This window comes from Lates calcarifer, linkage group LG10 (genome assembly GCF_001640805.2).
Source record: "Lates calcarifer isolate ASB-BC8 linkage group LG10, TLL_Latcal_v3, whole genome shotgun sequence".
In the NCBI taxonomy this organism is placed as follows: Eukaryota; Metazoa; Chordata; class Actinopteri; family Centropomidae; genus Lates; species Lates calcarifer.
In genome coordinates this window covers 8045172-8071741 of record NC_066842.1, presented here as the reverse complement: position 1 = coordinate 8071741, position 26570 = coordinate 8045172, and the positions used below count along the sequence as shown (strand labels likewise).

Genomic DNA, 26570 nt, shown 5'->3' with positions numbered 1-26570 from the left:
GGCACTAAATTGCAGTTATTTGGAGTTAGACTACATGACTCTTCTTAATGACTGACATTGCAATGCAAACAAAGGATCTGCACTGACTGCTAATACAAACAAGTACATAAATACACACATATACACAAAAAACATACCCAGGAACTTATGGATAGACACTCACAAAATGAACACCCACCACCTTTTTTTCTACCTAAAACACTGTGGTTCCAAGAAACATGCAGTTAATTACAATCTGGGAGTGCATACCGAAACAATGTATGTGATTAAGACTCTAGAAGCAACTTTGTTTACACTTAAGTCTGTGCATTGTTGGTTGCCAGATGTCGTCTTTAGCCTAAAGATCTGTCAGCTAAAGATCTGTCATGAACTACAGACTCTGGTTGTCATCATTGATGCTTTGCACCAGTGGAAAAAAACACCATGCCTTAGCAAAATGTGCAAACACACAGCCACACATATAGAGTGAACTTGAACATATAGCATGACTCCTATATCCTTGTATGCCTAGAGCTGATTCTGCTGAAGTCTTTTTTTCCCAGAAAAATGTACACTTTCATGTTTTAACAATGAACAAGTTAAAAGTTTGTTTTCCAGTACACACACACACTTCTAAATACCTGTATGTTTTGAAACAGATGTATGTTTAGAACAGAAAATAAAAATGAGAAACCAACATCAAGCTCCTCAAAAAAAGCTCCTTCAGTTCTCCCTAGACTTAGCATAGATTCTCAAAGACACTCTAACTCAACTGGAAGAATGTACACCTTGTTGCACTGTATTGAATGTGGTATTTGTAGAGTTCCCTTGGGAACTATAATTGTGGATTGCATTTCTTGTGTGACAAAGCACAGGTGTGCTCTATTTAAGGTCAGTGTAAGCTCAAGGATTCCCCTTTGTGAAATATTTTCCCTTGAGGGTAGAGACCAAAAACTTGGCTTTGTCATCAAATACTTGAATAAGTGTAAAGAGTGTTTTTTTCCTCCATATTTTACTTTTTGGCCTTTTTGCACCAAAGTATTATAAGTAGCTAAGTCAAATTTATCTATGTAGTGGTTTTAAACATCACCCTTCACAAAATTCTTCACAATAAAAGACTGAAAAAGGACTTATAGTAGAAATTTACTGTGAAAGTGATGAAAAAAGAGATAAAATAAATCAATAATACTAAGCAAAGGCAAGTTTAAACAGGTGAGCACTGAGCTGCTTTCTGAAGGTGTGTACAGTGGCCAGAGATCCAGTGGGGAAGAACTCCAAAATTTAGGACACATGACTTCAAAAGACCAGTCTCCTTTTCATGTTGCAAGTGGGGTGATCGTCTCTAAAGAATTTTGACATATTGTACTGGTTTGAGTGACAATATTGGCAGAGCGTTGCAAATATCAACCATGTTTAATACAGACGGCACTCACTCATAGCAGGGTTGTGGCACTCAGCAACAGCAGGGGTTGACCTTCTAGCAGCAGTGTTGTGATGAGGCTCTGCCAGATGTGTTTTCAGACTATTTGGCTTAAAACATCTTGAACCTGACTTGAACCATGCGAAAATGGGCACCCACCCTTACAACATAGGCAAAGCTCCTTTTCCCTGTTTTTTTTCCTCTCTCTCTGTCTGTCTGTCTCTCACATGCAAGCACACACACAGACAAAAACACACACACACTCTGAGCCTGGTGGGTCCATCTAACCCTATACCCCTATATCTACTTTCATGCGGCCTGGGCTCCACATGCCTCTAATTAGCACCTATTGCTGCCTCATTTATCTTTCTCGGCGGTGACACTCCATTTGCTTTCCCAACCAACCGTCTTTGCCATGACCAGATGGACCAACGCCCCAACACATTTCCTCCATAATACACTCAATACAAATGACAGTTTCCTTTCCTTTATGAAAACGGTTTGACAACAGTTTGGCCCAAGTCTCCTTACCCGCTTTCACTAAAAGCCTGCCTCTACAGCTGTGGGTCACAAAGTCTAGGTGGTTTATGGTCGTGTTAGGGGATAATGGCATTGACCTACCAGATGAGAACTGAAGGGGTGTAATATATACATCTTATTAGGTTGGACTGCTTTCATTTTGGATTGATTGTCCCAAGTAAAACTGCAATTTGATACAGTGTCGCTTGAAACCACATCCTTATGCTGACACGCACATACAGCACACTCACCGAGGTAGTTGTCGTCTTCTGGCTTTCCAGAGTAGCTGACCTGTTTGATATCAATGTTGGTGGCTCCAGCTGGGATCCGCACCACTGTGTTGTAACCTGAAGAAGAGGTAAGAAAAGATGGAGGGACAGAAAAAAACAAGAGAATGAGACAGAACGCATAGAAAGTTACACAAGTCGCAAAAGGGAACAAAGTAGCCATGATAACAGCAGTGAGAAGGCCCACCTATTTTCATAAGAGCTTCACTATGCTACACACCAAACACCAGTCAGGGAAGTCCAGTTCCAACTACTGGGAATTTAAATGTCACACTTGGAAAAATACAAAAAAAGGACTAGTCCTCTCAAATAACCTGCAGTAGGCCTTGTTTTAGTCTCAGAGGCCCAACTGTGAAATAATATATAATTATTCCCTGGACCTTCCTTTGGCCTGTAATTACTACACCGAGCCTGCCGTCCCATGATAAACTAACATAGAAAACGAGTGAGCCTATGAGACAGAGAGAGAGAGACAGAGACAGAGAGAGCACGTGAGAGTCAAGAGACGACAACAAAAATGTAGGAATGGACACTGAAATAGGCAAGATATAAATAAAAATGGACCAATTAGATGAGAAAAGACAAAAAAAATATCTGTATGTTTTGTGAGAATTACTAGATTTGATTGACTGAAATATATCCATATTGGATTTGAACCACCAACCATATGGTCAGGAGTCATTTGGCCTTCCAACTACTTGCTACTGCCTTCAAAATAAAACAAAAAACTGAATGGAATGAGAGGAAAGGTGTGGGCTGGTTAGGCTGACACCTTGAGCCACTCGGGGGCAGCACTTGGTTTATATATATTCCTCTCATCAGCCTCACACACACACACACACACACACACACACACACACACACAAACACAAACACAAACACACCTGTGCGTATCCAGTGGGATGTCATCATGTCAACCATGACTGAGAAATGTTTCCATTTTCAGGCCACACTGCACAGGAGGCTACTTTTCATTCATAAAACACCACTATGAAACAAATTTACTTTGCATATTCCCAAACTTTTATACAGTTCCCCTTGGAGTTCACCGTCACTGTTTTTGAGTGTCATGTCCAATTCCTTCCCTAACCACTGGGGATGGGATAAGCTCATAAAAATACAGGGGCGTTAGAACTTTAAAACCGCCAACACAGTCCCCCTCTGAGGGAACATGGTATCCACAAGCCACCAGAGGCCTCTGAGATCCCCCAGCTTAGCTACTGACCACACACACAATCCTCCACCACCACAGAGTGACCCAGAAATGAACAGTAAACACACCACCGTGGGGGGAAAAAAAAACACAACCATGCTACACTTAGGGAATGCTGGGGTTAACCTCAAACTGCCACTAGATGATGATGCAGTATTAATAGCCTGCAGAAGAAAATTAGAAGGCGTCACAAGCTCACCCTGCTGCAAGTTGTCAGAGGATACGGACTGAGATGACAGCAAACATTTGCTTGTTTTCTAGTTACAGTGATGCTTATTTTTCCATTCTGAGACAGGATGCATTGAGCCTGCAAGTTAGTTTTAATTGTTACTATTTTATTCATTCATTGCTTTAGTTTCAAGTGAATAAACAACAAAATATAGGTAACGTAAGCCTGTATCAAGTCCAGGTGCAGTGTTAAGGCATTCATTTGGTCTTGTGCAGCAGTTTATGAGACGTTAACTGGCTGGCTTCACCCAGAGTTGCAGATGTGAGTCTGCAGACTTAGACTAGAGTGTCATGTCAGACTTAAGCTAAAAAAAATGAGACTTGATTTATGCGTTTAACTTTCTTTAGACTTGATCATCTAAAGACTTGGATAGATACACAGCAATAACATCCAATTCTACAGTTTTTAGCTGTTATAATCCTGAAAAAAAAAAAACTGCTGCTGCACAACTTGAATATTTATTCATATGGTTATGCACTGAAAGGACGTGGCCTTGGTTATGTAAAAAAAAAAAAACATTAACATGTATAAAACACCCTTGAAGGAACATGTTCAAATTTCAATAGTCAACATTTGTAAACTTGACTTGACTTGCAATTTGCTTTGCTTCCCCACAAGATGAAAAGAAAGGTCAAGATAAAGACAAAGATTGACACAAAGAATAAAAAAGGAATGAAACAAGGGTAGAGACTAAGAAACAGAGAAACAACAAACAGAAAAGGACAAAAGGGTGAATGACAGAAAAGACAGGCCCAGACCCAGGAGCAGAGGGATATCCTGCTTGGGCTGCACTCCCACTTGTGTTCTCTTTCTTATGGTTGAGCCAGATTTCCAGGGCTGAGGTCAGAGTCTGGTTTGGTTCAATACAATCCTCAAACCCTGTACCCCCAACAGCCAACAGAGCGGAGAAAGAAAGCAGATGGATAGAGACGCTAAAGCTCAGCGCCAAACTAATGCGGAGTAAACATGACGGAGGCCACACCCAGGGCTTTTATGCTAATGTTTCTGCTGTTTTTGCTGCCCAGACTTAAAAAGGGTTGGATGCAATCAGCAGTTGGCCCACACTGAAACACTGCATTAAGCAGGACAGTTCAAAGGGGTGATGTCAGGTTTGTATCGAAAGACCTGACAGAGTGAGATTGCTGTGTTAATCAGTTTCTAAAGCTTTGGAGAAGATTGGTGTTCTGCATTTTTCCAAAATTTGGCTGAGGCACGTATTGTTGCTGAAAATCAGGCTTAATATGTTTAAACATAACCAGACATGACATCAGTGCCTAATATGTACATACAGCATGTCAACGCCGGAGCCATGTGGAACTGAAGTCTTTCTTAGCTCTTCTATGTTTACTGCACATCAGATACATCATACCTCATCTGCAGAAGCTGCTGACATGCAGCATGTTTAATAGCAACACCTTTTTTATGAACAGTCAGCTATTAGTGTACTGTACATGTAATCTGAGCGGCAGGACTTACCATACTGTGCATCGTTAAAGGTCCCTGCCAGAGTTTTACACGATGAGTTGTCCCCTCCACACACTCCGCACTTGTCATTCCTGGCCTTCGAGTTGAGGACGTGGTCGCAGCCTGCTTGCTGAAGAGGCATGGAGAAGGAGAAGACGGAAATTTATGATTTAGAATGATTTGGTTGAATGTTTTAAAGTGGAGTTTCACCTGGACACCAAGGACTTGGCAAATGCAGGTGTTTCTGAATGTGACCTACAAACATTTCACAGAAAACTCAAGCTTCAGCCTTTCCAATAATTATTAAATGTGAATCATGTAAAAATATGAGTAGGCTAAAACTGAAGGCTGATATTAATGTTGACGCTTGTGTGTGCACGTGCTGACGTGTGTGTGAGTTCATTCACTACAAATAAAGAAACAGACAGATATACCCTGCAGAGGCCTTGAACACAGATGTCATAAGTGTCTGTCCCACACGGCGTGCCATCGATTACGCGGTCCTTCAGCTGATAATACGCCGTAGTCCCAGCAACCCGGCAGAAGAGCTTACAGCGATCCTTCATTAGTACTGGATGTAGAAGGAAAGATTATGGAAAAAGTTGAACTCCAGCTCATTAATTTAATGAGATCAATAAAACAAAAACAATAACAAGATGGAAAGCCTTGAGATGACTTGCCTGTGCTGATGAAATAAAACAAAACACAACCTCATATTTTTGATCTGTTTTGTATCTGACACTGTACTGGCTCCAGGGTTTGGCCTGTTTGCTTGTATAGCATCGATTAAATGAATGAATCACTTGTAGTAACTTAGACATGGTGGTCTTTGCCAGATGGTAATCTCATGTAGCTGGGCAAGCCATCTCTGCAAGGAATGAGATACGGCTGCACGAGGGAAAGCTGCCAGGAAGTTCATATGGAAGGTCTGCATGCTGCTTTAATGTTGTTGTTGTTTAGTGTCAACTAAAGGTTTACCTCAGGGCAGCTCCTATCATGGATATGTAAATTATGACAAAGACACACACACAGATGTGTGCTCTACCTTACACATCCACCCATTCATCAACAAGCATTTTCTGTCTTTTCATCTCATGTATCAAAACTGCAATTCATTGCAATGTAAATGCAGTAGAAACACACACAGCACAATGCCATACGTCTTGGCCTCCATATACCTCCTACACACAATGTAGACTAATTGCTTGAGAAGTTTACACAAGCCCAAGGACCAGTAATTATACATAAAGTGAATAACTGGGTGCAGACAAAGTTTGATTTGAACATGGAGACATGCAGCATTTAAATTTAATGCACCAAACATACCGTATCATTCGCTTCCAACTACACTGTATAGTTGGATTTAAATAGTATCCATCTTTGATGTTGCAGCTCAAGTTACCACAGGACATTCAAATTACACGCTTTAGGATAACATTGGTGTACTCACTGCCACTGTACTTGGGGACCCAGCGGACGCTGGGAGGTAGACCGTTGATGTTGAAATGCTTGCCATCAAACTGAGAGCACTGCTCTTCGCGGAAATCTTTCCGCCCTCGCGGACATGGCTCAGTGTTGCAAGAGCGGAACTTCATCCTGCGACCCACACAGAACTTGCCGCCATTTCTGGGCCTAGTGTAAGAGAAGACAGATCACAGAGGCACTACACTTGATTTCAATGTAAAGATCATGTTTACTCTTGTTTGACTGCCTTGGTGACTTCAGACCAACAGTGTTTACATTGAAATTCACACTAAGGAAACAAGCTTTCTTTGACTGTTGCTTAAAATCAAGTCGAGACTCAATGAATCTGACACACAGGCTCGTTACTAACTTAAGCTTGTTTACAACTCTTAATCATGCCTGACTGCTCTCTGATTTTGCTACAGGTCTTACTACACATATTTACAATGTGTGATGGCTTTGAATGTCTTAACTGTCCAATTCTTCCTTACTCGGGCTTGTTGCAGTCTCTGGTGGTGCTCCGGGTTCCTCCACCACAGGACCTGGAGCAAACACTGTAGGGCCCCCAGGGACCCCACTCGCCATGAACTGGCTGCAGGTCCAACTCCTTGTTTACGCACATCCCGTGTCTGCAATACTGCAAGTGAAAACACACACAGATCCTGTTAAAACGTGACTGCAACTCCTGCAGTCTTGAAGACAAACATGGACGTTGTGGAGCTCTACTGCAGATTTACTGCATGCACAGCTGGGAGTGGTGTTGCTTGGCTTCTTAATCCCCCATTTAGATCTCAAGCTATATTTTAAAAGAAATCCTAATTCAGCTATTGTTTACCCTCAGGGAATGTGTCCAAATCCTCCAGCTGGCAAAAGAGGAATGGGAGCATGAGCGAGAGACATGGATACAGACAGAAACAGAGAATGAGGAAGACAAGAATAGATACGTGTCAATGAGAGAAACCTGAAACTGATATATACAGTATGTGCTACCATAGATTTTGTTCAAATTAGCCACATTTTCAAATGCATTTCGGTGCATGGGTGTTAGAAGGGAGCTATGTCAACAGTTCCGTTTCTGCTCGGTTCATCTCAAACTGATTCCAAAACTATCTTGTGATGAAGAGAAAAATGCATTTCATCAATACAAGATGGAAATCTACAGTGAGTTGCAGAAACAATTTAATGAAAACAATGATAGTTTGAGACTCACAGAAGTAGTCAAGTGTATCACTACTTGGCAAAACATTACCGTTTCATAAACACTCTTTGTTTCCACAGAGGCTTACCAATTTTCATATGGGCTCTGTTTTCACATAAATCACATCAGTCACATCTACAGAAAAGCTGTCAGACATTCAACACAAAATTAGTTCAGCAACAAATAGAAAGCAAATGAAAATTAAATCCATTTCCTATGCCAAAGACAATGGAGGAAATCCAGACAATTTCTTTCTCATATCATCTTTGGCTTAAGTTGTAGATACAAAATTACATAATGCACATCTTTCATACAGTAGACCCAATATGACTTAGAAAATAAGGCGCCTGATATCAAACAGTGTGTAGCCACTAACCAACCTTTGCCAAGAAGTGCTAACACTGCTTTCATAAGCAAAGCACGGCAGGCCCATTTCCCTTTGTGTGTAACCAAATCCCCTTCCCAGTGACTAAGATATCGGAGGGTCCTGTTCACTGAAAGAATGCAGGACAAGACGGCGTCTGTCTGGGTACAGTAACCCATCGTCCGGGCACACAGGCACGGGGAGCAGTGGCACCATGATAAGGAAACTCTAGAGTTGTGATAACAAGAGGAACAAAGTTCATTACTGGCTTGACATCATGAACTCCCTTCTCCTGTTCAACTGTGTATCTACTGGGGTACACGTCTTTGAAGCTGTAACCAGAAAACGGAGGATGCTCTTTGTGGACAACTCAGTTTCACTGTGTCTCAGAGTTTGGTTTGTGCAGTTGATGTGCAAGTTGTCACTTCCACTACCAGCTCTATTCAGATGGGAAATATAACTGCTATCATTTCAACTGGCTACAAGCCCATTGCACTGCAAGACATTTAATCCTCTGCTTCAAATGGGAAAAAAAGGACTGCCTGCTCTGAAGACTCTTGAGAACTGAGAACAGAAGTGTGTGAGATTCGCTTCAGTGGATTTTCATAATTACGCTAATAAACCAGAGAGGATATCAATCAAAGTTATTTCCTGGACAACAGCTAATCTGGCCAGTTTCAGCTTTAACATACTGTAACTTTACGACTTGCAGCCATTACCTCAGGTGAACACCTGCAGGAGTGCAAAGTCATTCACACAAACACATGTAAACATACACAGAATTTGGCACCGCTGCCTCTACTATCCTGGCCCAGTTTGTATGTGTATTTTACGCAGTTGTGGGTCTAATGACGGAGTGTAAAGTCTGTGCACAATGACAGACAGGTGTTAACAGCTGCAGGGTATGGTCTAAACAAGCCACAAACATTTCCATAATCCAGACCTGGTTTGAGTAATGGCCTGGGCCTTTCTTCCTGTCTCACTCCACTGTAAATGCAAACTGAAGGCACTGATAATTTTGTTGGAGCACTAACAATGGACTCAGAGAACAATTCAAATAAAAGGCACTAAAAAGAATGTGATAAAACATCCATGAGTGGAAATGGCTTCCACACTACTAAAAGGCAAACAGGTGTTGGTCCTTGTTGATTAAGCAACTTCCTCAAGAAAAAAAGAGATAAACAATTGGAGTTCATAGAATTGTCAAAGAAACACAATCTAAGAAGTAAATCCAGAGTTTTCCTTTGCCACAACAAAGAGCTTCCCTCCTCTTATAGCTCTCACATCCCCTTCCCCCACCTCAGCTTAGGAACTGACAACCCGGACCTGTGCATCCCCTCTATACATCCTCTCCATTGCCACCCATCCCCCTTATCCCCTTATGGGAAACTGCAAGGGCCACGCAGGGACCACCACAGTGCAACCAGGAGGCGGGACCCGAGGAGCTGTCAAACACAAGGCAACTGTCTGTCAGAGAGGACCAAAGCCTGTGTAAGCCTCTGAGGCATTCCACTCCCCCCGCTGGCACCCTGTGTTTACAACCGTTTTGTTTGGTTTGAAAAGGTGATGTGGGTGAAAAGAAGAAAGGAGGAACAGAGGGGTTGGGGGTGGGTGTAAAAAAACATCTGTGTGAGATGATGTATATGTGTGTGTGTGGTGTGTGTGTGTGTGTGTGTGTGTGTGTGTGTATGTGTGTGTGTATGACTGTGAGCATGCTCATGACTGTGTGTGTGTTTTTGTGTGTGCACATGCACGCCCGCACATGTGCGAATGTGTGTTAAGTGAGAGAGTGATTGCTTGGAGTCCAGAGACATCTGGGGGCCACGCTCATTTCCAATTAGCCTCTCTTTCCGAAGTACACAAACACACTCTCAGAAAACGCTGAGGTGAAAGGTAGTCTTCGCGAGCTCAAACAAGCATTAAGGACATCAGCGGACCCATTCCTAAAAAGATGGTCAAAATTTGCCCTCAATTGGGAATGTGGTGAGACATTTGAAGCTCTAGTGAGAGAAACCTGTCCAGCTGTGACTAGCATGTGTTTCAAATTAGGAATTTCACAAAGACACACGCTGACTCACCAACACCAAGACATGTGCATGCACACATTTATCACATGCCTGCATTTTCACATACTGTACATAGATACACATATAATGCATACATACACACACAAACCATATTTGGCCGCTTTGCTCTCAAATCACACACCAACAAATTAAATAAAGTTCAGCCATATAGCCACAGACAGCAGTCACCAGCAAGTTAACCCTGATAGTGGTTAGCCAAGGACAGCAGCATCTGCTTTGAGCTCTTCAGCTGGCTGGTTTGGAAGTTAGCACCCTGTAATTGCCAGGAAACTGTTGCAGAGAGCACCTCATTTCTGAACCCAAGCCATACATCACTGCAGGAATGAGAAGGCAGAGGACTGATTTAAAAAGCCCTCCACTCTTTCATTTTAACACGGCCATTTCCAAAAGGCATCACCTTTCATGTTGCGGTGTCTTTCTCATGGCTCCGGGTTCGGAGTTCACTTTGGCCTTGGCCTGTCGGGGGTTATGTGTGTGTGTGGGTCTTTCATGCTTTGCAGCAAGCCCTGTCTTCTCTACAATACACAAATGAGTCCCAAAAACGTCACCTGTTAAAATGGCATCATAAAGACCACCACTGTTGATTTTCAATAAGCTGTAATTTCTTATTAAGTGTCTAATAAGATGACCTGGAGGTAAGAGGCGACAGAGAGCACATGAAGCTATACAGTATTAGTTAGGGATTGTGTGAATGTTTCTTTGGGCTGGCAGGGGAAATGAGTCAAATGACAAATGTCAAATGTTATTATAGACTGCATATACACTGACTCATTTCCGCCTAGGCATGCCTTTTTCCCTTTTTCCCTCATTTCCTCTTTCCCTCGTGCTGAAAGGGTGTGAAGACAGGAGGCAGAGAAATAATGAGAGGGAGTAAAAGGTGAGAAGGGGAGACAACATGATGCAACCATGACCCCAGCCAACCTCTCTTTTTACTATCTCCTTACTTTGTTTCCTAACCTCTTTGTCCACTCTGCGATCCCTCCTTTCCTTGCATGTTTCCGAGAAGTGCAAAGGTTGTCATTAAAGCAAATGAGTAGTTTGGCCCCATCAGCTGTTCCATTCACCTGCACCCTGACACTTTTACTATTGGTCTTTCTCACTTACATCTCTGCACAGCTACTGAGACACGCTCTTGTAATTTTAAGATAAAATCATTATGTCAAATGTCTTTTAGCTCATTGTTTTTTCTTTTCATTTTTATTTTTTGGCCACCTGGTGGCAGCCCAACAAGCTGTAAAAACATATTCACATATGGTCACCACATAAGATTGATATTCAGATATTAAGTAAACAGAGTGTGACATTCACACTCACATTTAAAGTCTTATTTATGTCCACCTGATAAAAGTTCAATGTACACTCTCCTTTAAGCTCTGTTAAATGCTCCACTGTGTTCACCAGCTAATCATTAACCTTTGCAGTCTGCCATTTGGTGCTGGGGCAGGTGATGTACAGTAGGTTTTGGGAACGATAAGCTTACATTTGTCTCGATACAGAAACACTACTCCAAATGAATGCAAATGGTGCTAAACGTGTTAAACTTAAAAAAGTACTGCATATGTCTGTTGTGGTGTGTTCTGCTTCCTGTGGAATTCCTGTCATTTTCTAATTGGTAAATATATTACCTTTCACACAATAATTTAATTTTAATAACTGAGTATTAAGATATTAATGTTTACCACATTCTGAAACCACATTATAATCATGCAAATACATCTCCCTCCTTCTACACAGCCAGCAATGAAAGCTTCACTCACTGACTACCGGACACAGTAATTCCATCAGCAAACTACATGAATGCTGAAACAACAATCCTCTTGTTAGCCCAAATCCACAGATATGTCTGTGACGATGGCAAATCAAAGTGGCAACATCCTGCAAATATCTAGAGATTAGCTGAGAGTGACACTGATACCAGTCTCACGATCCCAAGCTCCAGTACTGACAGACTAACACACATATACACGCAAACACACACTCCATCCCAGCATCGTACGACAAGTCTGTCAGGCTGCCAGGGAGCTCCAGCCAACACTCACCGCCTCAGCCAGCAGACTCCATTCTGCCCTGGCTTCACTTTTCAAGACCTCACTATCTTGCTCTAATTGGCTGAAACCAGAGCAGGTCGTCATTCTTTTCTGAGGAATGTTCTGGAAATCGAAAACTACTTCCCATTTATTCACTTACACTAACCACTCAATTAAGTCCCTATTAGGAGTATCTGGGAAAGCTTTTGGGGTTTTACACGTATTAAAAGAAGCGAAGCAAGCAGTCATTGTACTGAAATCATGTCATTTTGCAACAAATTTCCAAGAAAAATGGCTTTCTAGGGAGCTTTCAGTCAAGACCACACTCAAGCTGACAATAAAATGAACAAAGCTGAGAACAATAAAAACTTTGATAACAAGACATCACAGTTTATTCAAGCTAAGACACCACTTTTTTTCGCTGTGCCACCCACCGAGCGATGACATGGTAAGAAGCAGCACAGGGACCTTCAAAGGGTGGGGATGTGGGTACAGGGCCAAGTCTCTGGTTTTGGCTTGACAGGCACTTATTGATCATGCTAGCTAGAGATACATGTCTACATGTGTGTGTGTGCGTGTGTGCTTACACTTAAAGTTAAGAAATTCTGCAAGCACATAAATACAACACACACAAGGTGATCCGCAGGCATGTACTTGCGCACACAATCAAAACACACAGATGCACACAAGCAGGTTCCTTTTGAAGAGTGTGAGGGATGACAAGGGGGAGTGGGGGGGGGGGGGGGGTGTAAGGAAGAAAGAGCAGGAGAACAGAGGATGTAGGGGAGGGAGGGTGGTGGCAGTATTTATAGACAACAAGTGATGGGATGCCCTCATTAGCACACGGCCCACTGAGCTAGATGACATACGCCGCCAAGAGGTCATGTGACCGCATTACTCACTCTGGCGCCCTGTGAGAGGAGCCTGTTGAGCAACAGAGAGGGAGGGAGGGACAGAGGGAGAGAAAGAGGCAGACGTGGAGAAACAGAGAGAGTTGGAGGAGAAGGGAACACGGGGAGAAAACTAACCATGAACCCTGCAGTGCTCACTGCCCTGTTTCAACTGAGCTGTATACAAACAAACTTTTTTTCCCACTCTTCATTTAGGGGACGTGACTCTCTCCCACTTTTTGAGCACTGACCTCAATTACCCGATGCGGTCACAACTCTGTTTCATAACGTAACAGAACAAAAAAAACTTCCCAGACAATGCAGACACAAGAGGTAACAACCGTTTAGAAAATGTACTTTTTACAAGAGATGATGTTTCCAGTGTAATCGCTTAGAATGACATGGCGGGTTTTGGGGTTTTGGGCTAATGACAGGCCAAGAAAGGAACCTTTAAAGGGGAGCTTTGCTAAGGTTGCTAAGATAATACCTGCTGCTAGTTTTTCCCCATAGCTGTAATCCCCCCCCGGACACACAGACACTCCCCACACACTCTCTGCAGACACCTCAGAGCCAGGAGCTCGACCCAAGACCCTGTACAGCCTCAGACCTGAACCTCATGACTTCTTTGTGGAAAGAATGAGAGAGGGGTCAGAAGAAGTGGTGAGAAGGCGTGATAGATGCAGTAAGAATGTCCAGGAAAGACAGATAGAGCGGAGGAATGCAAGAAAGGCACAAAGAGGTGCACAGAACAATACAACACTGACAAGAGAATCAAGAGGAATCATCTGGGTTTACAGATGCCACACTTTTGAAGCTGGCATGATGATGAACACAAACTTACTCACATACACACACACATACACACAAACACACCACACAAGAGGACCACATAAAAGTTCCCTTGTATAGGCAGGTGAGTGTTAGCACAGGGTCCCCCTCTCTTTCAACTCACGCTACTTCAAACGGCCCCCTGCATGAAGATGAAACTGGGTCCTCGTCACTACAAACAAAGGTGGTGCCACTACTCACACACACAAAGAAATGAAAGAAAACTGTTTGTGTATTTGTTCAGACAGAAAACAACCACCGCTAAAAGATCAGATATGATTTCTAGCCATGCTAGCAGGGACACTTTAGGGATGTCAGTCTGTCGGTTGGTTCACCACTTTGGTCCAGACTGAGATGAATAATGACTTTGGAGATCCCCTGACTTTTCGTCTAGCATTTATGTTACCACTGGCCATTGAGAGACATGTACCAGCTGACAAAGCGGACTAATCACAGTTGTTGCGGTCTGCGCCGCCACAAAGCGTAGTTACATTTCTGGGAAGGTGAACATCAGGTTATGGCCTAGGCTATGACATGGAATATGCAGACACTCTGATTCAATGCAGAAGTATAAATTGTCACACAGAGCGATTAGCAGACTTAGCTTTGTTTTTTCTGACCAAACAGAGTGACATAATAAATGTCATTTGGGGATCAAGAGACAGTGTGGGCTAAATATGGTTGAAAAGCAACAATTGTTATAGTATTCACATAATTTCAATGTGAAACAAATTAACCCTGGTTTTAATCTGGATGTCTGGGCCTCTCCGGACCTCCAAATTACCAAATCAGTGTTTGCATGTTTCCAATGAAGACCAGACATCCATGGTGACCTCGCTCAGTCAGCTCAGGTTGAGTTAAAGGTTTGTAGCTTATTAAAACAAACCACTTGCTGTGATTAACCAACACCATGTCTCCTCAACCGTTTCTCCCACGTACAGGCTGAGAGCACAATGGGAGCTACAATCCCAGGACCATCCTGTTTAGTCCAGTTGTTGTAGTTGGATTAAGATGTTAGCTATCCCCTGTTAACCTTTCCTTGCTAGACAGGCTGATCCAGGACCTAACATGGTGAGGAGGGAGATGGAGCCAGATGAAAGGATATAAGGGATATAAGACTTACACGGGCCCACACTGCAAAAGACTCCTGGAGGGCAGGAGGTTAAGGAGAGAAGAGAACCCTCCTTCCCTCTCTCCCTCTCTTTCGCTCTCTCATGCATGTTCCGAATGTTAAACACCAGCCCACCACATCCTGGTCCCCCCTGTACCTCCTCCTCGCTCTCCTCCTCCCTCCTCTCCTCCCACCTCCTCCTCTTCAGAATCACTGATGTGAGGTCTTTTGTGAGAGCGCTGGCTGGCCTCAGCCTGGGCTCTGTTACGGCCTGACCACTGACCCACTCACCCGCCTTTTAAAGAGGTTTTAGGGTCATGGGTTCACAACAAGGTGACTCAACTGTGAACGGCGGGCGGCATCCTCTTTCAAAGGGCCCACGTCTTCACCTTTCCCTCTCAAGACTCTCTCTCCCTCTTTTTTTGCCCCCTCTGTCTCTCTTTTCTTTCCTTTTTCTCTCTTTCTCTCTCAGCCCCCCTCTCCTGCAGCCCTTCTTTCCATGTATCCTCAGAGACTGACCCGCCGTCTCAGCCCTAATTAGCATAGCATCCCAGAGCGAGGAGAACATGAAGGCTAATGGGGGTTGGGGCCCCGTAACAACGCTGAGGGTAAAGCTTCAAGTTTCTAACTAGGGCCATCACCTGACCACATTTACATGGGTTTCTGCGACCAGAATGCAGGCAGGAGAGTAATACATGATAAATTATTCTGTTTTCTTGGTAGAGGAAGTGAACTTGAAGGGAAAGGCATCAGGATTCAAAGCTACATGGGAGGTATTTTGCCTAAAATGCAAAGAGGCCAGCTTTAACAACATCAACATCAACTGGAGTGCAATAAATGTCATTCTACTTACTAAAACATCTGAGAGTCAATAAAACTGTGTTTACTGTTTTAGTATAGGGAATCAAATTCCAATCCAATCTGTTCATTAAGCAGCACACATGTTCCACATGTGGACCAACTTACCATTCCGTGTCCACAGTCAGTCCCATCAGCCAGTGGCATGTGCTGTGTGCGACATCCTTTATGGTCCCCCTCTGCACTTGTACACCACAGCCTCTTGCACTGTTTCTGCGTGTGGGGGGGAAAGTATGTACTAGCAATTAATCATTTTTGGTTGAATAGGAAAAAGGGGTTGTCTATAATGTGAGAACATTCTACAGACACACAGTGATTAGGCCACAGCAGAATGTAACTGCTATTTCCTCATATATTGCCTTCTTTCTTGTGGGAGGAAGAGCGCGTGATTGCAGCCCTGAAATATGTTTGTTGGTTTCTTCAAATAATATTTCAGTCTAAGTAGCAGGGAACTGACATTTCCTTTTGTGCTTCATTGCCTCTCAGACATGTGCAAGATGAATTTTAAATGGTTCAGCATCAGGTTTTAATTAGTGGCTGTGCCTTCAACAATAAGCCGAATTAATTTGCCCCTTTGTACCTTGTTAAAATGCATGTTTTACTTTAGGCATGGGAATTTGCAGATTAAATTACTCCATTTTGTATTACAATAAGGAGTCTTAAAAACTACACACAATTAACTGACTTCAGTTTCATATTTGCTGACCTCCATGAATAAATGCTCTGCTTACTGCTGGTTCATAAAGACAACTCCTGTACATCTGAGTAGAAGACATCTATCGCACATATACTTCCACCTTAAGTCTTAATTCTTCACTTAGTCAGTGTGGTTTTGCTTGCTTTGATAGCAAGCCAACTTACCATATAGGGGCAAATTTGGGAACCGGGTCCAAACATTAGTTCACACTGTCTGTTGGCATTGTAGATTTGACCAGGGAGGAGGGTGGGCAGCTCGTACGTCCTGCCTACAGGCTCATCAAGGAGGCACTCTCCATAGCCAGTGCTAAAAAAAAGAAAACAGTAAGAAATTGTGTACTGTAAATGCCTAATGCACACACCTTTCTTCATGGACTGAAAATTTTAAGGATAATCCAGTATTTTCTGACCCCAGAACATATCAACATGCATCATCTCCTTCATAAAAGCAAAGTCAACATCTCTATGTTATTGTCTGTGATCATCCTCAGATGTGGGTGGTCTGTAAAGTTACCTAACAGAGAGACTGATACCACTTCCCCTCAGTGGCCCTGTTAGTAAATGCTGTACTGTTTCACGCTATGAAACTGGAGTCAGGCGCCACAGACTGAATAAAACAGCATTTTGATACTGACTGAGAAGGATCTGCAAGCTGACCACATTTTGATCCGAGATGTATTTCTCTGCGCTGAAGGCAAACAAGAGAATTTGGAATCATAAAGCACCTTGATTAAGTTACACAACAGCAGCGCCAGCACTGCGGCATAATGACAGATTGTGCTGTGTTTCAGCCACACCCTTACTCACGACACAGTAACAGAGAACACAAAAGCACAGCTGGATTGAATATATGTGCCAACACTCTGCATATAAAATCATCAGCCATTACAGTCCTGAAAAGGCACTAGACAAACATGTTAGCAGAGTCTGCTGAGTCTCAAAGGATCGCTTCTCTCTTTTGTTTACTTTTGAAAACGGAAACTGGTAGATGAGACGTGTACAGATGTGTCATTACACAACATGTCTGCACCGCACTGACAAATTTCATCCTGGATTGAGCCGCTAAAGCACCTGCTCCATACAGCACCAGCTGATGTGACAGGCCAATAATTACACAGGATTATCTTGAGTTACCGTCACTTTGTTTCTTTCCCCTTTCATTTCCAACCATAATGAAAGAAACTGCAGCAAACAGTGCTGGGTGGCAGGGGAATGACTGCATAACAAGAATAAATCAGTGGTGGGAAAATACTGTGAATGAAAACTATGGAGCAGCCTGTCAACGAATCATACAGACTGTCCTATATTACAGTGTCTTTCAGCAGTTGGTCATCTGTCTAATCAGTGTCCTGGAAACCTAATGGAATGATTATTAAGACCAAGACAGACAGAAGAGGGAGAAGGGGTCACTGTGGTCACTTTTTAAATGAAATGTCTACTTAAAAAAGGGGTGGGGGGGTGGGGGGGTTAGTATTGGCTACATGGATTTGAGACAGCAAAGCAGTTCCTCTCTGGCACCACATGAGATTCCACACCTGGCAGCCATTGGAAGACTTGAAAGTGACTTTATCTATAAGACGACTAAGAGTTGGCTGTTGTGTGCTTGTCATAAGAGACTAAACAATAATAGCTTCCATGTACACCACACTGGGCTTCCCTCAGCAGATGCAGCACAAAAAGTCTACTCATGTGTCAAACTTATGGTTTGTGCAGAGGGTTGAATGACACAGAGCATCACTGTACAGTATTTGATCAAACAACACCAAATAAACTGCAGCACCGCCGTCATGTCAGAGTTTGTCTCTGACAGCATGTACCGATTACCGTACATGGAGATGTAGAACAAGATAATGACAGAGGTTTATCTGAATTTGGAGTAACATACAGTACATAAAGAGCCATCTTGATTTTATTAAGAAAAAGCAGATTTTAAAAAGTACTCAAAAATGACATCACATGGGGGGTTTTCAAGAATGGTTGCTGTTGAAGTGGTCAGGCTAATTTTTGAGGTGTGTAATGGAAAATGATAGGGCTTGCCCACTACTAATGATAATGTGGTTTCAACCCCCAGTGAACACAACAATTAGTGGGTGGCAACTGTCAAAAATTTGCATTTTACTTTTATATTTGGATTTTGAGGCTTACATCAAACGGCACAGAGCCAGGGAAGGAATGAATGGTTGCTTTATGTGGCGGTTGACACATAATAACACTGCACAACAGCAGGACGCTTTTCATCAGCCTTCAGGTGCGGGAGTTCAGTGCACATTATTACAGCAACAGTGAGATAAGGGGGAGAAGGAGGGGAATCCTTCGCCTTTTGAAAAGGGATGTTTGAGAGGTGGCACAGCCTTTCGTTTTTTAAACTGGTAGGAGAGCGGTGCAGATTGAATTTGCTCTTCAGGGAAAATGGGCAGTCAAAACACTGACGTACTTGACCAGGTCAGCCCACTGAGCAGGAGTGGTACTGTAGAAGTGCTAGTTTGAATCAATGCTCCTCATTGTTGGCTGGAGACGGACTTCAAAAGCACTTGGACTATGGTCTCAAGGGCCTTTCCCACCGATGCAGCTCCCACACTTGAACCAAGTGCTGCTTTACTCTCTCTCCATACCTGCATTGTTTGTTACACATCCTATATGTTTAACAATTGCTAAAGTTTATCACAAATGCAATTGACAATTGCATCATTGCATCATACTACCTCTGGTTTTCGTGCAGTAATCAGCCACATACATATTAACCCAGCACAGCTGACATGGACCAGTCCAAATAATAAAGAGATTCATGAACATTCTCCTCATCTTTAGCTGAATGTTCCATAGTTTCCAGCTTGTGATGCTGAGGTCATCACAAGCTGGAAACTATGTGAAGCACAACCTTAAAACTCCATCCATACGAGGCATCGCCTAACACTGGGCTCTCAAGATGCATCTGTTCAACAAGGCCTGTCCTTTGTTGAGGCCTCCACAATTAACAGAGGAAAGGAGGCAAAGATTAAAGGGTCATGTCCAGGGAAGATCTAATTATAAATGACATTTCCCATCTTAAAGGAAAGCCCTTCACCAGGATCTGTGACCATGGTGCGGGTTAGGAGTTGGTAAATGAACTGTTGCCCCGTGTTACAAGTTCTGGTGTGGAAAGCAGGCTAGTGACTAGATTACTATTTGCCCAGAATCTTGAGAGCAGGTCTCTGTCTGAGCGGAGAGACAGCTGAGGGGCTGCAGAAGATCCATTGCTCAGGTCAGCTGAGGAAGACCCCCAGGATTCAAACAGGAAATACTCTTTCAACACCAGGCAATAACAACTCCACATAGTTTATATTGCGCTGACCTGTCTACGGAGCACTGTGAGAGACGTAGAGGCAGTTTGTTTAGCTGACCATGTCACAACAAGTAAAAGTTAATGGTACACTTGAAATGTGGATGTGATAATATGAGATTGGAAAAGAAATGGGGAGGCATCACTCTCCCTTACATGAGAAGAGCCTGTATCATTTGTTTTGATTATAAATCAGTTTAGAACTGGAGAGGAGAGCTGGAGATACTCACTCTAAAAACTCTGTGATGTACTTGCGACTGCACTTAGACCACGTCCAGGGATTGGTGTCATAGTTGAGCGTGGGAGCCATGACATGATACTGGTGCTTCATGCCCACCTCACGACACTTAGGGTTGTCATCATGAGGCATGTTGAACCTGGTGCAGAGAAGGAGAAGAAAAGGGAGGTTAGAGATGCAGAGAGGGATATAAGGAACACACACAAAGTGATTATCAGCTGTTTAATGGCTCAGTCACAGCAAAAAGGATAAATGTCACAAGATTTACATTCAGCCATTTTTAACAGGGGATCACCGTACATTGTCCCTGTTGGCCGCCACACATGCAGCCACAGACACTTTATGTGGATTAAGACACACACTCTGCAACTCTCTATCCATTTGTCTGTTTCTGTTGTGTCTCTTTTTACATACACCTCCCTCTTTGCGCTATCTCCCTAAATATTTATACGATAAAATCATCAAAAGGCTTCAATAAACTTCCTACTGGCCAGTAGGTGGTGAGACATTTTATGCAAAGTGTCACTCTCTATCTATCAGCACCTATCCAGCAACCCCAATATCATGGTCAACAAGCAAGTGAGAATCACCTCCAGCTCACCCCTTAGATGCCAAAGGTCACCATCTCACATTCTCAAAGGGCTTATTGCAGAGGGGAAGGTAAGGGCAGTAACACCAAACACATCAGTACACACATGTGTATGCTGCCCCAGTGTTAACACATATGCACACAGATGTCTTTAGAGTTGCAACTAATGATTATTTTAATTATCATCGATCAAGGTGACATCTTCAAATTCTTTGTATTGTCTGAACAAAACCCAAACACAGAATTTGCACTGATGTAAAACAGAGAAAAGCAGGAAATCACATTTGAAAAACCTGGGAACAGCAAATGTTTTGGCATTTTTGCTTAATGAGCTAAAAACGATTATCAAAATAGTTAATTAATTTTCTGTTACTCCATCAACCAATGAATCAACTAATTGTTTTGGTATTAGTCAAAACAGCTGTATAAAGCATAAATGCATAAATTCATCCAGGCTGTCTGCAGTTGGCAGTCTCATAAAGAAGGTTTCTTGATTATGTCCAGAATAGTGTAGTCCAATGCAGATGTCCTGTTTTGTGCTGCGATTTGGCATATATTCATAAATACATGTAGCGCATGCATGCACACGAGCACGTGTATTTATACACACAGGAACCGATGCAGCTGTATGATGTCTGAGATGTTTACAACAGGATGTGGGCCGGTGCTGGGCTCTGGGCTGTGGCTGAGGGTCAGTCCATACCACCAGACAAACAAGACCTAGCATGGCTGGCATGAGGCCCACCCAACGGGGGCCGAGGGCCTGAAGGCAAACACCCAGGGAATAATTAAGCCTCTGGCACAGTAATGAGCTCCACACACACAGACGAAGCTGTTGGCTAATGCTGACAACATCTAATCTGGCTCAAAGGCTATTTGCAAACTGTTCTCTGTCACTTGTAATGGTGCATGTCTGCATCGGGGTGATCCAGACGGTTTAAAATAAAAATTTTAACCTCAATACTTTGCTGCGTAGACTTACTTCATGTCATGACGGGGATTTGTGACAGCCTCTAAAAAACCTGTACTCTTAACACATCATGTTGATTAGTTGAAGAGCACTAATGAGGGTACTGGCTTGAAATCCTGAGATGAGAGCCTTTTAGTATAATTAGGTCATAATTCAGGCAGTTTTGTGGCTCTCTTAGGGGACAGATCAATAGACGAGTCAATGCCAGTGGGAGTGTACCACCTCCAGTGCTTAATTATTAGCATCAAGAATGTCATGATTTTAAAGGTCACTCAGTTTTAGTCAAAGTTCTTCACAAAACAAACTGCTTTACTCTTTGCACATCACACCCTTAATGCCATGCTGTCATCCCAGTGAAATGATTTTCAGCAGACAGACACAAACAGATTTCTGTGCTAAAATGCCCATAAATAACTGTGAGAGAAAGACATACTGCCAGAGGGATGACAACCTGGATTCCCGCAGATTGGCTGCGCATAAATAAGAATCACAGCAAACAGGAACACCCTTTGTCAGCACTTCAACAGACACAGAGCTCCTTGAACTCAGTGAGCATCAAATACTGGGAGAAAAGGATTCCAGTATTGTCAGTGGATTACATGTCTTAGCTCCTTTACGTGTGTCTCCCCACAAATGAAATCATCTTTGACAATCCCAGCCATCCACTTAACCAGCTTGCTTAGGTTATGTGTGATCAAATTTCATATTCCTTTAGATGTTCAAAAGGAAAGTCTGTTTACAGCTAAAGACTCTGACGACATATCAAAATGTCAGGAAGACTTATTTGTGATCCAAGACATTTGAAGCCTTGACTAATGACAAACTTTATAAATCCTTGTATGTGTCACCTTTGGACAGCTATCAAGTGACAGTGCCTCTCTTGAAAATCCCCATGATGGCTGTTGGTAATCACACGTCCTCACAGTCATCTGAGAAAGGCCTCCCATCCATTAGTCTAAATCTTTCTTTAATCTGCAATGCTCTTGAGTGGCTCCCACTACCTGACACTGGCTTTCCCAGAGCGTTAAACACTCTCGAGAGCTCGTGCCTGTGAAGGCGGCTATTAACCACGCCAAGAGGCAGAGCCAACTGGGCCGCCAGCTGCTTGAACTTTAGCATAAACAGATCCACACGAGATGCGAGGGGAAGAGAGAGGGGGCCCATAGACTCGTCCATCTGGCTGCTGCTCTGGAAGAATGTGTGAGCGGGACAGAGGAGGTAGAAGAATATCTTTCATTCTTACCCAGTGGTTCACAAGCTCACACTGACACTGGTTCTTTTTACTATTCACACAAATGCACAGGCAGACCGGAAAGAAAATCCCTCACTCGCTTTCACAATTGTACAGATGCTTTGTCTTTCTCAAAAAAAAAAAAAAAAAAAAAAAATGCCCAAAAGTGAACTGGCAGGGATTCAGATCTAAGGCTACCAGTGCTTCTAAAATTACACCATATTGAAATTAACTGAGCTGGATTACAAGAAACAGGTGGAAAAGAGTGAGTTACAATAATTATATCTCAGATTCATGTTTAGAATAAACACAGCCTCATATGTGAGATAAAGTCATGTGTTTTGACTTGGTCATTTTGATGCAGATTATACTTACAAGTCTTTTTTTTCACTTGATGTGGCTATATTTGCTTGTTGTGAAAACACTCTCTGGCGGACGAGCATGTTGTGATACCACTGCTCTACTCACTAAGAGACAAGTCAAATGTGACGGCACTGTGACATCTTCTGGTTCTTTTATCAGTCTTTGAGGGCTGATATTTCAAAGCGGGATAGGAACAAGTCTCTCTGAATATTAAACAGAATATCTAGCCTTTTACTCTCCGATAAATCTCTGTGCACCACTTGCAAGGAATCTATAATTGTATTTACTGTGTCTAGAAAAACAGAGAACCACCAAAATTGTTTTACAATATCTACATTTTTCTATCATATCCATGCTTACTTACATCTGAACATGTCTAACATCTCTAGACAAAGCTCTGACATATACAGGGTTAACCTCTTTAGCTGTATAGAGTGGTATTACAAGCTGGCATGTTATTAAAAGTCAAGTTTTCACTTTATTATGTTTTGCACCTGTGTCTCCTGCGCCCTACGTCTCTTGATAAGAGGGCTTTTGTTGGTCAAGGTTGGCTGTGAGCGGTGAGATAGGATTTGTGTGTACAGTATGTGTGTGTATGTGTGTGTCTGCTAGGATAAGGGTGTGGGTGGGGTTGCTACAGGTTCTGTGCCACAACTTACACATGGCCCAGCTCATGAGCGATGGTGAAGGAGGCACTAATTCCATTTTCCTCACTGATGGAGCAGCTCCGGTACGGGTCGCACATGGTCCCCAGCTCCGCTAGCCCTACACGGTCACAGACACACACAGAGTCAGACACACAGATACACATACAGACATAGAGCTATTTGAAAAAAAAAAAATGTTACTTGAGTGTTAAAGACGATTAAACCATCAAAACTTCTGTTCCGTAACAGAGATTAGGACCGCCACCAGCTCCCTCCTCCCCTTTCTACCACTCTGTTCTGTCACTATAATGTTATTCGCTGACAGCTTGCCATAAACTCATTACTACACAGTTTACAAGCTGTGTTAATGTAGTGGAAAGTTAATTGAAAGGGACTTGAGGTGAAGATATTTCTGCAAAACAAAAGTTTACCTAACGTGTCACATTTATCTTTCGCACGGCAGATGTCTTCCCTGGAAAAAAAAACACACAAAATATAAGATGCTGGTATCCCTTTTTGAAGAGCAATTTGCTTTCAAAGTGAGGGTAGAGGTGTGTGTATACCTGGTGATGAGAAGTGCTGTGTCATGGTGAGAAGGATGGCTGTCATCTTGGACATTTTGGCTCTGCTGCCAAACGCAGAAGTTGTGGAGAGTCGTAGCAGCATTGAAGCTCACTGTGGGCCCTTCCTGTTGGGGGTGAAACACCAATGGGGATGAACTGGATGAACTGACTGGATGAAACTGGGCATATATATAGTAATGTTTCAAGTTGTTATTGTAGTTGTAGGTCTTTAAAAAAAGGGATATTGGGAGCCCACTACAGCTTCCCAAAAAAACTTCAGTTTAACAATGTCAATCTGTTGTCTTAAAAGGGCTATTTGCAAGTTTTTACTGCTGCAGAACATGGTTTCTTGTCGAGTGGGAGGTGGTGACGATTGCTTACCAGGAGCTTCCACCATCCTTGCATTTACAGTACAAAAGGTTAGAATACACTCTCTGAGCAGCACTACTTCTTGAGGGCAATCTGGACACTACAGTGAGCTATCAGAAAGTAAAAGGCCAACGCTAGCTTGTTAGCATGCTAACTTCAGTGGAAGAAGTGACAGAACTTGCAACGGTTCTTCTAGACTGTTAAGTAAATGTAATAAGTTAATGCTAACACTGGTTATGTAGTGATTACAAAAATAATACCCAGGTTGGTAAATACCAGAAATTAATCATAACTATTGAAGAATCAATCACACTGACCAAACAAACTACACTGAGTTTCTTCAGTCACATCTCATTTGCAGGTGGCTACCTGCCTCACTATAGTACCGTTTGTTTTCAGAGACCTCTCTTGAGACTTGAGACTGACAAGGAAGGCAGTGTCCTTTCAAACAGGCCCCACAGAGAAAAGGCCAGGCCAGGGACACCTGCACTGACGTCAGCCATATTGGCGACCTGGATACAGATAGCATTCAAGACCCTGCACTCACCTGTTCATTGTGAACGATGACTAGCTTGACAATCATGATGTTGATGAGGTTTCCTACGCTGGGATCCCTATACACTGCTGCTACCTGTAACAAAGACAAAACACACAGACAAAAAATGCAAACCTCCACTAACCTGCACCAGAGCAGAGATAGAGACAGTGAAAAATATAGCCTTCTTTTCTTAACTCAATACTTGGAAAGAGAAAAATTGTTTTTTTTTTTTTTTTTTTGGTTAATCTCCATGTGGTTTAATCAAAATAGCAACAGTTCATTGAAGTCAAAAGGTAAAAAAAAGTCTCCTTCAGGGTAAGTTTAATCAACAGGGTATTAAAACCAATTACAATTCCCCCACAGACCTTAGTAAAGAAAAAATAAACTAAAGCCTGGACCCAGCAACAAATGTGAAACTTCAGCAAAGCTGGAGCTCAGAGCCCCTGTGTGAGGACAGCAAAACATTCCCTCTGTAGTTTTCCCCTCCACTCCTCTTGCTTTTCTCGTGCACCCCTGTCACGGTCAGCCTCCTGAGGTCGTATGCAGCCTCCTGACAGGAACTCATTAGTCCACTATAAACATTTAGCTTGTCTTAGCCTGAGGGGGAGACAAACGTGGCCCAGGCCTGTCCAGCGTGGGCAATGGGAGCCTGTCTTTGCTTGCTGTTAGTCCAACGGTGACGCAGAACATTGTTCTGTATGCTCCTGCTTAATGTATGTTATTGTATGAACCAGACATGAGGGATACTTCAGCCTACACCAGGTCATCACTATAGTATCTCATATAGATAGCCAAACCCTGAAGGTAGAAAGAAATGTCAGCAGGGCTGTAGCTACCATCGAGGACAGTCAGGCTAAATTCTAAGTAACTAGTAGCATGCTGTATTTTAACACTGATATTTTGTGTGAGAGTATCAGAATCACAATATCAAAGAATAGACTGATTTAAGGCAAAAACTTACAGCTACTAGCTACTTTCCATCATCTGACCCTTGGTAAGTAGACACAACATCATGACCTAAGCCTGTCAAAAATCCTCGCAACAGCAGCAACAGTAACACACACTCAAATATCAGTGGTCAGTATACTATATATTATACAATATAATGT

The 26570-nt window shown here is 42.8% G+C and overlaps 1 protein-coding gene across 1 annotated transcript in view; it reads right to left on the bottom strand.

Moving 5' to 3' along the window:
* Nucleotides 1-26570, bottom strand: part of LOC108888549 (A disintegrin and metalloproteinase with thrombospondin motifs 20) — a 77006-nt gene that overhangs the window by 34223 nt on the left and 16213 nt on the right. Inside the window, exons 5-16 of the mRNA XM_018684595.2 lie at nucleotides 25471-25554; nucleotides 24555-24679; nucleotides 24423-24463; nucleotides 24004-24109; nucleotides 20184-20330; nucleotides 16800-16941; nucleotides 16047-16151; nucleotides 7067-7212; nucleotides 6562-6743; nucleotides 5546-5682; nucleotides 5124-5241; nucleotides 2170-2265 (exon numbers count right to left, since the gene is read on the bottom strand). Of these exons, the coding sequence (XP_018540111.1) occupies nucleotides 2170-2265; nucleotides 5124-5241; nucleotides 5546-5682; nucleotides 6562-6743; nucleotides 7067-7212; nucleotides 16047-16151; nucleotides 16800-16941; nucleotides 20184-20330; nucleotides 24004-24109; nucleotides 24423-24463; nucleotides 24555-24679; nucleotides 25471-25554 (1429 nt within the window). The remainder of the gene's footprint in view (nucleotides 1-2169; nucleotides 2266-5123; nucleotides 5242-5545; nucleotides 5683-6561; nucleotides 6744-7066; nucleotides 7213-16046; nucleotides 16152-16799; nucleotides 16942-20183; nucleotides 20331-24003; nucleotides 24110-24422; nucleotides 24464-24554; nucleotides 24680-25470; nucleotides 25555-26570) is intronic.